General features: G+C 39.2%; 1 protein-coding gene across 4 annotated transcripts in view; it reads left to right on the top strand.

Annotated features, from left to right (window-relative positions):
• srgap1a (SLIT-ROBO Rho GTPase activating protein 1a) overlaps positions 1–18,492 on the top strand; it is a 122,266-nt gene that overhangs the window by 78,508 nt on the left and 25,266 nt on the right. For 3 of the 4 annotated variants that reach the window (XM_061970119.2, XM_061970116.2, XM_061970120.2), the window contains exons 10-18: positions 1,890–1,974; positions 2,759–2,786; positions 4,801–4,906; positions 9,010–9,070; positions 10,218–10,295; positions 10,408–10,542; positions 14,561–14,666; positions 14,745–14,969; positions 16,803–16,882. In XM_061970119.2, the coding sequence (XP_061826103.1) occupies positions 1,890–1,974; positions 2,759–2,786; positions 4,801–4,906; positions 9,010–9,070; positions 10,218–10,295; positions 10,408–10,542; positions 14,561–14,666; positions 14,745–14,969; positions 16,803–16,882 (904 nt within the window). Of the gene's footprint in view, positions 1–1,889; positions 1,975–2,758; positions 2,787–4,800; positions 4,907–5,365; positions 5,400–9,009; positions 9,071–10,217; positions 10,296–10,407; positions 10,543–14,560; positions 14,667–14,744; positions 14,970–16,802; positions 16,883–18,492 lie in introns of all 4 variants that reach the window. The other variant, XM_061970118.2, reaches the window with a different exon arrangement.

Raw genomic sequence — 18,492 nt, 5'->3', positions numbered from 1 at the left:
ACAACAGGAGTACTAGCACTTTGATATAGACAATGAGAAACACTATTGAAATCAAGAAAGAAGTCTTAGCAAAGTACGGAGGTGGCGTTTGCACAACATATATGTCTTCCCAAAAATGACCAGCATAATGCAGTTATTGTGTTTTTAAGGGTAGAAACTGAGTGCTGAATCAATACATAGTTGGTTATGCACAAACACGTAAACAGTCATTTTGAAGATACGAAAGCAACACATTTATCTAATGTCCTCAGTGGTGGATCGGAGGGCTTACCACTGCTTGCTTTTTTGTCTATAAAAAAGGATAAAGATAGTGAATGCAACAAATGCAGCAAGATGTAGAAATAAATGTTCCCACCCAAAAAAATTTTTTCGCAGTTGATTCATAATATGACTGATATACCTACCAAATATAAATATTCACTAGATACCTTTTTATCACTGCACAAAACAATCCAAATAAAAATAATTATAAAAAAACAAAAACATTGTGATATTTTGTATCAATCAATCAATCAATCAATCTTTATTTATATAGCCCTAAATCACAAGTGTCTCAAAGGGCTGCACAAGCCACAACGACATCCTCGGTACAAAGCCCACATACGGGCAAGGAAAAACTCACCCCAGTGGGACGTCGATGTGAATGACTATGAGAAACCTTGGAGAGGACCGCATATGTGGGTAACCCCCCCCCTCTGGGGGAGACCGAAAGCAATGGATGTCGAGTGGGTCTGACATAATATTGTGAGAGTCCAGTCCATAGTGGATCCAACATAATAGTAAGAGTCCAGTCCATAGTGGGGCCAGCAGGACACCATCCCGAGCGGAGACGGGTCAGCAGCGCAGAGATGTTCCCAGCCGATGCACAGGCGAGCGGTCCACCCCGGGTTCCGACTCTGGACAGCCAGCACTTCATCCATGGCCACCGGACCTGTGCCCCCCCCCCCCTCAAGGAAAAGGGGAGCAGAGGAGAAAAGAAAAGAAACGGCAGATCAACTGGTCTAACAGGGGGGCTATTTAAAGGCTAGAGTATACAAATGAGTTTTAAGATGGGACTTAAATGCTTCTACTGAGGTAGCATCTCTAATTGTTACCGGGAGGGCATTCCATAGTACTGGAGCCCGAATAGAAAACGCTCTATAGCCCGCAGACTTTTTTTGGGCTCTGGGAATCACTAATAAGCCGGAGTTCTTTGAACGCAGATTTCTTGCCGGGACATATGGTACAATGCAATCGACAAGATAGGATGGAGCTAGACCGTGTAGTATTTTATACGTAGTATAGTAGTAAAACCTTAAAGTCACATCTTAAGTGCACAGGAAGCCAGTGCAGGTGAGCCAGTATAGGCGTAATATGATCAAACTTTCTTGTTCTTGTCAAAAGTCTAGCAGCCGCATTTTGTACCAACTGTAATTTTTTAATGCTAGACATAGGGAGACCCGAAAATAATACGTTACAGTAGTCGAGACGAGACGTAACGAACGCATGAATAATGATCTCAGCGTCGCTAGTGGATAAAATAGAACGAATTTTAGCGATATTCACCCCAAACAATTATTTCATGCAAAACATATCGCAAAGTTTATTCTTCTGTCGCGGAGTATGATTCATACTATGTGCTGGAATATATGTTTAAATCAATACTACATACTCTGTTGCAATGACTCACCCATCCTTCCTCCTCCTCCTCGTCTGGCAAAGGTGAAGATCCCATGATGTAATCCTTACTGCTTTTTTGTTCCACTGTGCAGATGGACATGCTCTGGGAAAGGTTTATAACCTCTTCCTGTGTGTACTTTGCCCTTGGCTGTCTTAATAATGATAGACTACGAGTGGGCACCGAGGCTGGTACTTGAGGCACCTGTGTAATTATTTTTAATTCTCAACAGAAATTCCGGGAGTTTTTGGAGGGCAGCAATCTCATCTCCAAACTGCAGGCCAAACATGATTTGTTGAAGAAGACACTTGGCGAAGGTATGGTCATTCCCCTCACTGACCCTTTTGATAGTGAGAAACGTCCTTGTTTTGTCACAGTTACGCTCTTTTACTTCTAATTCCTTACTCTGTTCTTAGGCCCAATGCCATATTTTTCGGTCATTATCTGGATGGTTTATACTCTGCTGCAATCATTTCAAGGTCTTAGAAAGAACTAAATGGTACCCTGGTCTTTAGCCGAGTAACCCAGAGTTGAAGGGAGTGGTGAAGTTGTTTTTCTATTTGGTTTTAGTGATGGATTTTTTAACTTCACTGTAATGCAATATGATAGAGGGGATGCAGTTGTTACTATGGTATTATTCACTTGTACTACGCTGGTGGGAACCTCAGTTAATCTATCTTGAATTCGCAGTGTGTCTGTCTGTCACTTTGCTAAATAGTAGCCCTGGTGGTCTCAATTAAACTGTCAGTCTTTGTAAGTAAGCGTGCTGTCTGCTAACGAGGAAAGGTCTCCCAAATTTCTCTCTTATTGATGTAAATGAGCCGAAGCAAAGCTTGACTCACTCAAACCGGTCAGATCCTGTACATGGAACAGATTGTCTCACATACAACAACTCGGATAGAAGCTATTTGTTTAGGCTTCTTGTCCATATTAGCTTTGTGTATACTACAAGTCCATGTCCAACTGTGCTGCTATTTGATATTATAAATAAATGTATCATTTATATTTATTTATTTGATATTGACTTGTACTCCCATTGCCATGTCTCTGCAAATACTTATTTAGGATCACAAAGCATATTTTTTCATTTGGTCTCTGCAGGTCACAGAGCTGACTACATGACGACGAGGTAAAGCACAAACCCTAAGTCACTTCAGGAACAACACACATCCACAACATTCCCACATGTTTGTGACAGTACCAAATGTGTTACTTTTATAAGTACAGACCAAATTTTTATGGCACTACAGGGTTCCGATTCACTTAATATCAAACGGTACCCTATTTTGATACCTTTTTTTGCACGCGACGTTACGTTCGGTTGTAAAACTCAAACAGCCATATTCGTAGCAGATAGCCTCTACGTAATTTTGCAATTGTTCATGCCAACAAAGCATGTATGCCTGATAGAAAGAGCACTCAAAAATAAGGCTACACTTTTCAAAATGCGCTAACTCGATGCTTATTTACATCGGAAATGCCATATACAGGTACATGCTACTGATCAGCATTAGCAATTTTACATGCCGAATTCAACGCCTCCAAATTTAGTAATCAGAACTACAACACGAATGCATATTATAATCAAACAGATGGTCAATGATAAACACAATACTTACAAACACTTTGTAAGTCTCAACAAAAGACAATCCAAAGACTCTTTTCGGGTTACCGCAGCACACCGTAGTGGAGGGGTGCCCACACTTTTTCTGCAGGCGAACTACTTTTCAAATGACCAATTCAAGATGATCTACCTTATATATATATATATATATATATATATATATATATATATATATATATATATATATATATATATATATATATATAAAAAAGTGTTTAATAAAAACAACAAGCATGTTTAACACACAGATTCCTTTCTTTCATCTAGACAAGAATATACGTTGGTGTATTACCTGATTCTGACAACTTGCATTGATTGGAATCAGATAAGATTCACAGTAGTGCTGATAACTTCCAAATTTTTTAATTTACATTGTGGAGGAGAAAAAAAGTCCTCCTTTCTGTCCGATACCACTTGGAAGTGGTCGGTTTTTGGCATCTTATTTGTCCCTCTTGCATACTGGTATCCTTTACAAGAAAAACTTTGACGGCAAACTCTGTAGCTTGTGTGCACAAGCCTTCTGAGACTTTTTTTTTTTTTAGTAAGCACAGGCACCATGAAGTAGCACTTTTATTGTGAAGACAGGAACTGGGCGGGCGGTCTTTAGACTTTTGAAAGCAAGTATGGTAAGAGAGTTTGTTGAAATAAGTGTTTCTCGCCTTTGTGCCGGTCGTTATTTTCTTCCAACTGAGCTCGCAGCAGCCAGCGTCATCTCACAAGATCCTCGGCTGCCATGTACTACAATCAAGTGACGAAAGTGACGTTGTCGTGAAAATTGTTGATCTGTAATTTTTAGGTGTATTTTTTTTAATGCTTGGCTGGCAATCGACTGACACACCCTCCGCGATCGACCGCGAGCTCGCGATCGACCTAAAGGGCACCCCTGCCGTAGTCTATACACTGCTACCATCTATTGTTTTGGAATTGTAACCGCATGCAAAGTCTACTATATAATACTTACAAATGAGTATCAGAAGTGTAAGAAGTGTTCCATTTTTTCACAATTAACATATACACACACAAAAGTACCAACAAATTATAGTATAAATTCCCACATACCGTAAACAGGTTTAAATGTGAACGTTACACCCATCCATACTCATAAATTAGGTCAGTATAACAATAATCACATTCATCTCATGCATTCAAACAATATAAATTAGATGTCATGTGGCGAAATCTACACAAGGGACAACAAGCGGCCAATGACTAAGCTAATTTTCAGTGACTCTTGGTTGCAGCCAAAAAGTGGCAATCTAATATTATTTTGATAAATTACCAATCAATGTAATACCACTGATGATCAACAGAGCCATTCAATGATTATTATAATCTGAAATGCTTTTCGGGTTTGATTTTATTATAAGACAAGATAATGAAAAAAAGACATTCCTAATGGGTTTCAGCAACATCTTATGGATGCTGGACTGTTACTTAAATAGCATAATGCTAAATTCCACTTCAATGATGGACAAAGAAAATTGCATCTTTTTCTTCTAATGCCTTTTTTGTATTCTAGACATCCTAATGGGCTGTTCAAAACCCACACTGGCACCCGACGGGCTAGACCCCGTTCTGTTTTTAATGTTAGGTTATTTAATGGAAATATGGAGTCGTATATCAAGGTACTGATGACCACACTGCCAACTCGACATTTCTCTTCCTCCTCATTTTCTCTCTTGCTCCAGCTTTCTGGCCATTTTATGGGATTCCCCAAACCATTCAAGCTAACCTGCAATATATTTGTCTGCACCTAAGGTGTGGCAGTGGCATTGATAGATCGGAAGGGCTTCGGGAAAAGAGGAATGGCACCTGGAAGGCTAAATGTTTGTCTCTGTCATCTCCTCTTAAATTATTGCTGGACTCTCTGGCATCTCTAGAGAGCTGTAAAAAGTACAATCTTCCGCTATGTTTGCTGCCACAACTGGTGACCAGTACTGTCGTATTCTGTCCACTTCTTTTTGGTTCAATGCCAGGACAAAGTGGATTGAGGGTGCGCTCTTAGCAAAAGCTTTGGTGAGCAGCTGCTGTGGTCCTAATCTGGGTCTTGCTTCTTTTCTCTCTTTTGCAATGCCTGTCTCTAGCCGTGGACGACGGAACTCACATGCTCGTCATCAGGTAGACACCTTGAAGCATCTTAGGGAGCCCCTACTGCTTGCCTGCTTTCTCTAATGCCTTAACTTTTAACAATATTTGTGTGTACAGTACTATAATATTCATACTGACACAGACAGAACCCTTGACTGTCAGAATTATTCAGATGTTTCTGTAAAATATCACAAGTGAAAAGCACACTCCAGTGTAATGAAACATTTCTAATATACTAGGGCTAATTAAAAAGGTCTTTGTTCACATTTAAATACACTGAAAGGCAAACAAGAACAGTGTGCCTATTATTCGGTATTGGACAAACAATTTTGACAAGATTTTACCCCAGTTTTCGAATAAAGTCTTGGTTATTGTGCGGCTAAGGCTTCGACGATTCATCAAGACTGATGAATTTGATTTTTTTTAAAAAGGTTTGATTTGTATATTGTTGCTTTGACCATTTATTTAATGCGTAAAATAGGCTGACATTTAAACGGAAGACTGCTGCAATAAAGTGCACATGAGAGCGGTTTACCTATGGTGATGAAGATCGCACTGTGGGTGACGTAGTCTGTGTGTGTGGAGTGCCAAGAGAGATGGCTCAAAGACAAGGTGGAAAGAGAGCAAAGGGCCCAAAGAAGAGGAGAGGCAGGTCTTTCTATCATTTAAAAGTGAAAAATAAATGTTTGCACTGTCAATAATCGATAGCTGCAGACCTACGTACCGCCAAACATTTAGCATAACAAACAAGTCCGTTTACCCGTATCATTCCGCGAAGTCGAGTGCCCAATCAAAGAATCTCACACGTCTGTTCGGGTTAGGGTAACACCAGTGGTTCTTAACCTGGGTTCGATCGAACCCTAAGGGTTCGGTGAGTCGGCCTCAGGGGTTCGGCAGAGCCTCCGCCGCAGCGGTCAAGACACACCGGACTCATGAATTGATTAACGTGGACCCCGACTTAATCAAGTTGAAAAACTTATTCGGGTGTAACCATTTAGTGGTCAATTGTACGGAATATGTACTGTACTGTGCAATCTACTAATAAAAGTTTCAATCAATCAATCGTGTAAATAAAAACTTCTCCCTATCGGCGTATCTGTACTGTAAAGTTAAAATTCGAATGACAATAAAAAAGAAGTATTATGGATACTTCCAAACAATGTTCCCTCTAATTTTCCATCTGATTTGCAGGTGTGTAATTTGTTGTGAGTTCATGCACTGTGTTGGTTTTGTTCTTTGAACAAGGTGATGTTCTTGCACAGTTAATTTTGTGTACTAGTAAAAAAAAAAACATAACTTTGTCTTGAATTTGAAAAAAATAAAAATAAAACATTTTATTTTTCACTAAAGAAGGGTTTGGTGAATGTGCATATGAAACTGGTGGGGTTCTGTACCTCCAACAAGGTTAAGAACCACTGGGTTAGACAGAGGTGACGTGTAGGACAAAGTGTATCTGATCATGCTAACACAGAGTGAATGAGACGTAACGGAATGGGTCTAACATACAAGTTACACTCAAAATAGTAAACTAATGAACCAGCTGTGCTTAAAAACCCTCCTGGTTAGTGATTACAAACAGCAAGAAAATACGAAACAAGGAACAGGTGTAGCAAAATAAAAGCACAGAAATAGAAGAAACAGTAGTACCTCAACTTACGAGCTTGATTGGCTCTGTGACGGAGCTTTTAACTTTTAACACCGAAATTAATTTAATTGATATTTGACCCCCAAAACAGCACACTTTTAACGTGTGACATGTCTTTTTTAAAAGAAAAACAAACTTCTTGATAATAAACTTTGTATAAAAACAATACAATAGAATGTACTACAAAAAACTACAGTAGTTTACCAAAATAATGTAATAATAATGTACCGTACATCATGACTTATATGGTATCTCCTGCCTGTTGCTCCTCCGTCAAACACACCGTCTGCAACTTTTCCATATTTTCATGAATTAATGTCTCCCATTGAGATTATTATTATTTTTATATTCTTGGCTGGCGTTAGACTCATTCTGCTTCAGTATGGTGCAGACTAGCAGTGATGCATTCAAATTGCTTCGTCAAGTTGGCGACACGCTTTGATTTTGTTAATTAATTCAATGACTATCATCCAGTTCTACTTCTCAGCACTGTTCATCACACTCACGCTCTTCTTTCCCATGGTTGGAAGACAAAGTTATGTCAATCTTTAGCTATAAGATACTGCTAGCAAGTTTTGGGGTTTACTGTGGCCTTTGCGCCGCCAACTAATAGGGGGGATGCCTGTAACTCAAATGTTTGCCTTTATCTTAAAGCATAACAATTAACCGAGAGACTGCTCTCGTCTCAAAACACTCATAAACTGAGGTACTACTGGAATGGAAAAGCAAACGCGGCCATGTGGAACAGTATAAACGAAAGTTGCGAGTGCCAGCACTTGAAATAAAGAAGGTGATAAACTCTATTGAATTGCGTCAGTGTGACTCTACCCCTTCCACCATGTCTTTGCCAACTAAAATCTTTAACAAAGGGGAGAATAGATATTTGTCCATTCCATCCGTCTGTTATATGTATTTATTGCCTGCATGTAAATTTAGAATGATCTTTTATGAAATTTGTCAATATTTTGGGGTATTTAAAACGGATTAATTGGCTTTGCAGTACCGGGTACATCATTTCTTTTGGGGAACAATTGTTTCAATTTTTGTTGGACATTTTGAACCTGATTACTCACAAAAACTGAGGTACTACTGTACAGACAAAAGACATGGTGTTATATCCCTTATAATGCAGTTTAACCAAAATACCTACTGTTTATAAAAATGACACATTAACAGCAGTGATTCGAGGAAAACTGAATGGATAGGTTTAGACTGATAAATTACATAACCCTGGATCAGTAGAGACTCTGCTGGACTATGTGAATACCCCAGAGAGCCGTAAACACATCCGCTGTATCATTTAAAGCATGCACTGCCTTTCTGTGCGGGACTGATCTTCAGCAGTGGTTGGCACAGAACCAGAAGCAGAGTGCAGTCCTCTTCTAAGTGCATTTGGCAAATGTATCTTCATAGAATGGATGGTGCTGCTTCACTTCTGAATGATAAATGGTCATCACTTCAGGCAGACGTTTGATGTGATTACTGTCAGACACGGAAAGTTTATATGAATTTGAAATGATTTAATACCTCCAGTATTAGTAAACTCAGTTGTTGGAGTTCAATATTTCCGTAACCAAGATATTTGTAACGAAGGCTAATTGCAGCTGATCAAGTCAAGTCTGTCTGAGTCAGTATCTACTAATCCACACTTACTTTCTTCCCCCTCACATTACAAAAGACGTGCATGATTGTGTGCATTGTTTCGTTCATGTTAGAGCCTGTTACTTAGACATATTGGTATGAACTTGTGTTTTCACATTTGCAAAAGAAAAATGTTTTGATTTGAACGTGCATTGTATATTTTCTATTTTTGTAATTTTTTTCATGAACAAAATTATATCCATTAATAGGTTGTGACGATGTTAAAACACAAGCAAGAATTAATAAACATTTATATCAAAAAATATATTTTTATCTTGAGTTTTAGTTTTTGTATGTTCCGCTTAAATTAAGATACATTTTTCAAACGTGTGTGTGTTTTTTCCCCTCTAAAAGGACTCTGGACAAGCTATCCCTCGTGTGGTTGAAAGTTGTATTCGCTATATAAATTTGTATGGTGAGTTTCTTATGTTATTGTATTGTTTAGAAATGTCATTAATTGGTATGTGCATTTCTTTATCATCATACTGCATGTGACCTCAGTAATGACTACTACCTACTGTATGTTAAATGTTTTGGTATAAGGTGGAATATGTCATGATGCAGACGTGGGGGAAATGCAAACTTTGCCTATAAACATAAAAAGATAATTGCAAAAGACACCCAGAAAGAATATTAACTGAAAGGGGGGCCATAGTATGATTGTGTTCTACATTTAAACACTTGCTTATGGTCTACATAATATGTAATGCTGTTTTTTTGGTCAACATTTTCCATAGATTTTGCTTTAAGGACCATCTTCAAGGCGCTTTCTGACCGTTTCTTCAGAATGCGCCATTTTGTGGGTGGTTGTGTTTACATGCCGAAGCCCTTCTCCAGGCCACAAACCTTCGACTTCGTCTCCACCCCGTCAACCATGTTGTAGTTTTAGCGCTTCCATATGGAGTCTGACAGACATAAATTAGAACAATACGCTACTTTTTATTAGAAAAGGCAACACAGAGGATTTTAGCATGCATTTGTGCATACAAGAGCCAATCTGCCCCACAAAAGAGGACAGAAAAAGAAGGAACTTATTGACTACAATTTTCGATGACAACTGAATAAAAATGGTGTAGTTGCTCAAAGCTCTTTGGGTAAAACTCTACCATATACAGCGATATCGTATGATGTAACTTTGAAAAAAACATCACTTAAGTCTCAAATTCCAAACGGCTCATTTGAAACAAGTTTGGAAGAAGACAAGTTTGTTTTATAAATATTTCAACCAGGCCTCCATGGTTTGATTTCACAGTTTTGTGACTTATAGAAATCCTAAATAAATAAAAACAGGTAACAAAAGTTGGCTTTGTATAATAGCAGTGTTGTGCTACATATTTGAAGCAACTGATGGATGCCTTACAAAATGTCATCTAAAAGGAGACAAACAGCAGGCTAATAACAGCTCATTTTGAACCTTGATCTCTTCTCTTGTTAAATCCTAATCCTAGTTTAAAGACACTCCAGCAGTCCTTCATTTGAATAATCCTAAGGAAAGTGATGATTAAAATGTGACTTTCAAAAATAAGTTAATTTATGAGCTTGTTTACTTTCTCTCTGTGCAGGTCTCCAACATCAGGGAATATTTCGAGTGTCTGGATCTCAGCTGGAAGTCAATGACATTAAGAACTCATTTGAGAGAGGTACACTAATTGTGCACCATTCAAAAAAACAAAAAAAACTGATTTCAACGCTATGCATTTAATTTCCACGCAAATGTGCTTTAAATGACATGTTATTGTTTCTATGTTAAAGGAAACGACCCTCTGGCAGACGATGAGAGTAATCATGACATCAACTCAGTGGCAGGTGTTCTTAAACTTTACTTTCGTGGCCTGGAGAACCCTCTTTTCCCCAAAGAGAAGTTCAGTGACCTGCTGTCCTGCATCCGTAAGAACAGAGTGTCATTCTCCTCAATCATTGTGATTGCTTTTACTTACCATTGCATTCCTGTTCAACTTAATTATATTATGTTCACTTCACTTATTCACACCTTGGCATTCGTAGAACTGGTTTACCAACATCTGCAGTTAAAGATTTCCATGATTATCATGTTTTTGAATATCTAGTGAATATAACATTTTGTAGCTTTTTTTTTTTGCGTCTTTTAAGGAGGTTGTCAATCAACAATCTCTGTTTTTCGCAAACGCGCCAAAATATTATCCGCAAACTTGACATCCAGCTGTCTCTGTCACTTTTCCTTGCTTTCTTTTCTCTCGTTTAATCACCAGTCAAGAAGACTTAACCTGTACACATTCATGACCTCAGAGACAGTTGGAAATGATAAAACTAGCAACCACAACTGACTTAGTTGTGCATTATTACTAAGAATGTAACGGTATTGTAGATACCGCAATATTGCGGTTTCAAAATCCCCACAATAATGTCGTGACGTGTGTAACGAAATATTGGCGAGTGTAGTTTTTTTCTGGCGCTTTTGCATTGGCCGGTCTGAAAATAAACTACATCTCCCAGAATCCTTTGTGGTAGCGTGGGATGCCATAAAGTGTATTAAAAAAAAGAAGCATGCAAGGGAATGTGGTCGTAGTAGATAGGAGGAATTGTTTCATCAAAATCTGTCCATAACTTTTTGAGTTACGTTGCTAACGGACAAACAAACATTGGCGAAATCATAACCTCTTTGGCGAAGGTAATAAAGTCTGCGTACTGAGCGCAGAGCACGTCACATTCGTCTCGAGCGCCGACACAAAGCCGGTCACGGCGCAGAGGGAAAGCGCCCGGTGGGAGCGTGGCCACTATATGAGACGCTCCTTGACAACCCATCACCCGGAAAACATATTTGAAGTCAGCGAAGCTAAACATCAATTTGTAAGGTAATTACATCATTATAAATTAAATTGTCAGGTAACTTTTCTGAGAAACAGCATTTTCCAAACGGATATAAAAGAAAATGTCCACTGCAGAAAGTACAACTAGCAAGACACTAAATTGAACATTATTGTTTTACACTTGTAATTTTTTTTTGTATTTGCTTTTAACAGTGGGTGTTCCCGCACAATTATTTGCACTTAAAAACATGTTTGTCGTAACAAATATGATTAGAACATTTGAGCATTATGTTTGCGTTCAATTACAGTAAGTTTGCTAATGTCTCTATACCTTGCTGTTTGTTTGTATTGGCTTCGCTGTGTGACGTCACAGGAAAATGGACGGGTTTTTTTAGGTATATTGCGTGATGGGTAAAATTTTGAAAAAAACTTCGAAAAATAAAATAAGCCACTGGGAACTGATTTTTAATGGTTTTAACCCTTCTGAAATTGTGATAATGTTCCCCTTTAACATTCGTGCCATTTAATTTTACACACTATGGCATTTTTACCAAGTAATTTTTTTATTTTTTTGGACAACACCACAACCATATCGTACCGTTGCCTTAATACCGTGACAATATAGTACCGTAAGATTTTGATATAGTTACATCCCTAATTATTATGTCTTTGTTAATCCATATAATGATATTACATGTAAAACTGTACACTTTCTTTGTAATCAACGCACACTTGCAAGTTGCCAAGGACAAAAGTTGGATTTTTAGAAGTGAGGGGGACAGAACTGGCTTGCGTACAGAGGGCGTGGCTTGAAGGGGGCGTAGTTTGAAGGGATTAGATGCATGTTTCCGAGTATTATGAATGGGAAACAAATTGTTCAAGAATCAATTTTTTGTACAAAATAAAATTAACAGATGATTTAACTTTACTTTGGTTTTCCAAGATTGCATTATGATTTAGTTTAATGTTTACCTTTTTGGTTTGGATTGTTTATTTGTCTTAATTGTTCATGATTTATATTTCTATGTGGAGTCCAACTCGCTCTTATCTCGCATCTGACTGCCGATTGGTGAGCTGCTGCGTGCTGTCAATTATTGGCACGTTGGCAAAAAGGCAGGGAGAAGCCTGAGCGGTTGTTTTCGGCCTGATGCTCTTGTTTGACTAATCTCCATTCAATAGCGATTTTTTTTCTTTTTTTAAAACGTCTGCAACAAAAAAATTCGTATTTATCGATGAAACTGATACATTGCCCAGGCCTACCTTGTGATTCTGTGTGGTCTGTTTTGAACTTTCAAGAAATCACATGGGTGGCTTGCGTGACAATGAAACTTCAGAGTTGTGTGTATTTGCGCCCTTGTGTGACTTTGGGTGGGTTGTGTGTTTTTCTGGGTGTACTTGAGCACACTGGTGCAGGACAAGAGATAGCGATTCCAGGTTACATTCCCCAGCTCAACATGTTAGTGATTGCAGTGTGGGCTGTGCTCGATGTAGTGTAGATGTCAGCAACACTGCAGTTGCCTTTGTCTTTGATTGTGAAATATGCAGTGGGGTTGTTTTGCTTGAGCGAAAAGTCAAATATTTGACGATTCGATTAGGAGGATTTTGATGTGACTATCAACCTCACAGTCACATCGTTGGACATTAAAAACCTCCCCTCCTTCTGTGGCAACTTGAGGACCGCCAACAACGGGTGTGATCAAAGGTCAGATCGACTGTTCATTATGTATTCTTAAAATATTAGTAAAAGATTCCTGTGTGTACCCAAATAATTTTTTGAGACTAAGAGATAACTCTTACCTGCTACAGTTTCGACTTCAGCCTTCCTCAGTCTGTTAGACACTGAGCCCGCCGTTCCACCGCGCGCCTCAAGTCGGTCAAATTCTGTCGTCTGCACTGGTGGGAGGTGTAACTCTCCTCTGACAAAGGTAACGATCCTTCCGCAGGTTCACATACGCAAACTTTGTTACAACTTTTGCTTCCTTTATTTAGTGAAGTTTGACGTGCCAGAGCTGAGAACGTCACTAAACTATTCAATCTCCACTCCAGAGTGGTCCAATCCAGTGGTATTCAAACTTTTTTCACCAAGTACCACTTCAGAAAAAACTTGTCTCTCCCCAGTACCACCATAATGACCAACATTTAAATACAGTAGCGAAGTAGGCCTGAGTATTCATTAAAAACAAAGCAACCAACATCCAAACATCCATCCATTTTTTACCACCTGTTCCTCTCAGGGAAGCGAGGGGGCTGCCTATCCCAGCTGCTCTTGGGCGGAAGGCAGGGTACACCCTAGACAAGTTGCCACCTCGTCGCAGGGCCAACGCACATTCATTAAAAACAAGGCAGAGGTTTTATTTAGATATTTAGTATGTTTAATATTTTTGGCCACTGTAACATTCCACACAATTTGAACAGTAACACTGTTTGAATATAGGAAAAGAAAACACTGTACTTTAATCAAGTGATTCTTTGGCTTACCACTAGATGGAGCCCGTGTACCACTAGTGGTACATGTACCACAGTTTGAGAATCCCTGATTCAGTCTTTTTTGAAGTGGAAAAAGAACTGTTAACTCTGTTTTGTTTACTTAAAGGAAAGCCTGTATTCCATATTTAAGTTTATGTTATTAACTTTGGAAGAATTACCACATAGCGTCTAGATCTACATCCATTTGATGTGACTGACACCTAGTGGCCAGGTAAAATACAGTACCACATATCATCACCATCTGTTTATTTCTCTCTTTTAAAAAAAACCCAATGCCATAGATTCGATTGATCGTCGACTATAGGCAAAATATAACTACGGTAATCAGATTAAAAAATTGGTGCACAGGCAATAGGTAATGTGCACAATGCCATTTGAGTTCATTATGTATAGAAGAGCTCAAGAGTCGTGCGGAATCCTAGGTGTTCATAAAAAATGTAATACATTACAAGTACCCCGACGGTACAGAGGGGCTATTTTTAGCAACCTGCAGGACCACTGCTCAGGCAAATAAAAAAATGGCCGCAGGTGCCACAATGGAACGAGGTACAGGTAGATTGCAATAACGGACATTGTTTTGAATCTAGTCAGGAGTTTTTCCAAAGTTTTTCCAAATTGTTGCTCTCCTGCAGGAATGGACAATCTGTACGAGAGAGCTCTGTACATTCGAAAGATCCTCCTGACCATTCCCAGATCAGTCCTTGTTGTGATGCGCTACCTCTTTTCATTTCTCAACCAGTAAGTTTATTAATACTAATCTGTGAATCCACCTATCTACAGTATTTGTGTATTTTCTAAAATGCTGTTTTTCCTCAGCCTGTCCCAGTACAGTGACGAGAACATGATGGACCCTTACAACTTGGCCATTTGCTTTGGCCCTACTCTCATGCCCACACCAGAGTGCCAGGACCAGGTCTCCTGTCAGGCCCACGTCAACGAGATAATCAAGACCATCATCGTTCATCAGGAGAATATCTTTCCTGATGCCAACGAGCTGGATGGGCCTCTCTATGAAAAGTGCATGGCAGGAGGAGACTATTGGTAAAGTATTATGACTGAAGCTGGCACCAATATACATTTTGCAATGTTTTATGAAACACGGTTTCTGGTGTCTGTGTTGAATTCAAAGTCCAGAGGAAGAATGAAGATGAGGTCACTGTAGCACGATAAAAATCGGACCAGCTGTTTGTGGTGTGATTAGGGAATTATAAAATATAGGTGAAACTCAAAAAGGTTGAAAATCGTTCCAAAGTCCATTCATTTCAGCAATCCGACTTTAAAGGATACAAAACACTTTTTTGGGAATTCACAATTATTATGAGGGACATTACGTAGCGGTCACTGCTGCGTACCGATTCCCCACAGTACACAATTCAAGTGAAGGATAGGAAGTCTGCCAGATGAAAACGGATGAACGCCGAGGTATGGAAATTATGAAAGCCCACAGCAAAACGTAATTATTTGTGTAAAATGCATTAATACAAAGGGGCAGCACGGTGGAGCAGGGGTTAGTGCATGTGCCTCACAATACTAAGGACCTGTGTAGTCCTGAGTTCAATCCCGAGCTCGGGATCTTTCTGTGTGGAGTTTGCATGTTCTCCCCGTGACTGTGTGGGTTCCCTCCGCGTACTCCGGCTTCCTCCCACCTCCAAAAACAAAAAATAACATGCACTGGGGATTGGTTGATTGGCAACACTAAATTGGCTCTAGCGTGTGAATGTGAGTGTGAATGTTGTCTGTCAGAAAAGTGCACCTGTTATTAGTGAGAATATACTTATTTTAAGGTATTTTTGGGTTCATCGAGGTTAGCTAATTTTACTTGTTTTGGAAAGTCTTGACAAGCCAAATGTTCTTGTTCTATTGGCAAATATGTTTGCTTAGTTCAAATAGAATACCCCTAATTTTTGTTTAGTTGTTTCTTGTTTTTGAACACGAACTTTTTGCAGTGTGAATGTGAGTGTGAATGTTGTCTGTCTGTCTGTGTTGGCCCTGCGATGAGGTGGCGACTTGTCCAGGGTGTACCCCGCGTTCCGCCCATGTGCAGCTGAGATAGGCTCCAGCAACCCCCGCGACCCCGAACGGGACAAGCGGTAGAAAACGGATGGATGGATGGATTAATACAAGTTCAATGATGTGTGGCTACAGAACAAACAATCAAATGAATCGTTGAAGCTGGTGGATGGAAACATGTACGAAACACTGCGCTTTATGCAAGAAAACTTGGAACATTGGGCATGAAAACATTGGAATGCTAAATTTGAGAGAGCGGTGAATACATTTATATACTTTGCAACAAGTATTTCTACGCATCCAGTTTTCATTCTACTTTTTTACTGGTATGGATGTGAAATTGGTCTTAAGTTTTTTTCATTACGTATTGAAACATGCAGAGACCCTCATATAAAGATGCTTTTTGTTTCCCTTTCGTTGCTTGTGTCCCGTGCTGGCAGGTTTTTTTTTTCCCAACGGCTCGATCTAATCAGCTATCTCAGCACGATTGCACACTTTGAGCAAAGCACATGAAGCCCTTAGGGAGATTTGTACTCTTGACTGCCTTGCTTCTTATAAAAAGAAGAGGCGGATGGTGACACGTTACCACGGGAGAAGACAGTCAGGGGGTAATCTATTCTGCAGAGATGTGTTTGCCAGCTCTCCCATGATGTCAGAGGGAGGCCATTTCGGAAAAGGAGGCCACACCACAGATGGGGGAACTAATCCTTATAGAATATGTATCATCATAACCACTGTTCTCACTTTATGGGGAGTAAAGTTAAATGTGATGGAAGGGCCAGGTTAGATGTCAGAAGAATGAATAAATAGTATTATGTGAGAAATACCTTGCATGACTGTCTATTTGCTTTTGTGCCCCCACAGCGAGAGTCCCTACAGTGAGCATGGAGCGCTGGAGGAAGTTGACAATGAAGGAGGGGCAGAGACACACACCAGTGAGGATGGTGAGTAAAGGCCTACAGTTGTTTAATATTGCAGTAGCGTTCATTTTAAGTAAAGCACATCACCATATTCATACTGTAAGTGTTGGGCTGAAATATACACTCGGGTCACATGTGCTTTCCTCAGGGTTAAACCCAGCTCACCGCAGCTAATCCCGCCTTTCAGCCTGTTAAAAGCAGTGCCCTTGAAGGACCAAGGGATGGACAGCTATTAGTATTCTAATGTTTCAGCCTCTTCCTTAGGGCCTTAGAACACCAGCATTCCTTTTATTCTCTATTTATCATGAACACCAATAGGCAGACTGTGTTTTAAGGTTCAGGGTTATATTTTCCAATTCCATCTAGGTTTTTTGTTTTTCAGTCATTTTGTTAAGAAACATTGTATTCACATTTTAATTGTAATTTTTTGTTTTTAACCCCTCCTGTTTTATGTATCAAAGGAAAATATCAAGCAGTTGAAAGACATAATACACATGATCTGAAATATTCGGAAATAATCGATTTTTAGATGCATCACAATTCAAACAGGGACAATTATAAAATCGATTAGTAAACGTCGATAATCGCTATATTTATTGTAAATAAAGTAATGCAACTATAATTTGGTTGACTGCATCGAGCCACCTCACCGAGAGATCTGAGCAGCTCTTTTATTTTTGAAAAAACCTGATAATAAAGACCAACATTAAAATACAGTAGCATAGTAGGCCTAAATATACATTAAAAACAAGACAAAGGTTTTATTTAACAAATATCTTTATTTTATTGGCCACTGTAACATTACACACAGTTAAAGTTAAAGTTAAGTTAAGGTACCGATGATTGAAGTACCAATGATTGAAATTATTCTCTGCATTTGACCCATCACCCTTGATCACCCCCTGGGAGGTGAGGGGAGCAGTGGGCAGCAGCGGTGGCCGTGCCTGGGAATAATTTTTGGTGATTCAACCCCCAATTCCAACCTTTGATGCTGAGTGTCAAGCAGGGAGGTAACAAGTCATTGAACAGTAACACTGTGTTTAAATATAGGAAAATAAAACACTATACTTTAATCAAGTGATTCTTTGGCATACCACTATAGGGAGCATGTGTACTATAACACAGTTTGAGAATCACTGGGATAAAGACACGTTATCCATATATTTAAAGATAAATGTTTGTATTTTTGTTCATTATAGGTATTAACAGTTCACCTTTTTCTCATTCTATGCTGCTTTTAGCAGCTCCGTCATCAGTTGGACACCCCTTTTGAAGTTGTTCTCTGGGCGGAGAGAACGGCACATGACAAAAATGTTTGCAATCCAGTAGATTGAGCTGATAGTGTGATATTCACCTTTTAATAGATTTCCAAGTGCATGGCCATTCACTGCGGTGCTCTTGATAATGTTCACCACTGCGATTGCTTAGCGAATGTTGGCACAGATTATTTTTTTAATTTTGAATCTTGTCTCCATTTTGCAAGTATGTTCACTGTTCCCATTTTAACAAGCTAACATCACATGGTAGCTTTTTGGCTTCAACCGACCCCAGGCCAAAGGTTCACAGCACAAATCGCAGGCCCATTAAAATTACCGCGGAAAATGCCGAGTTTGGTTTGCAGCTGAGCCGGTGTT

The sequence above is a fragment of the Nerophis lumbriciformis genome, linkage group LG10 (assembly GCF_033978685.3).
Source record: "Nerophis lumbriciformis linkage group LG10, RoL_Nlum_v2.1, whole genome shotgun sequence".
Taxonomy (NCBI): domain Eukaryota; kingdom Metazoa; phylum Chordata; class Actinopteri; order Syngnathiformes; family Syngnathidae; genus Nerophis; species Nerophis lumbriciformis.
This window is presented reverse-complemented; position numbering and strand designations above follow the sequence as displayed.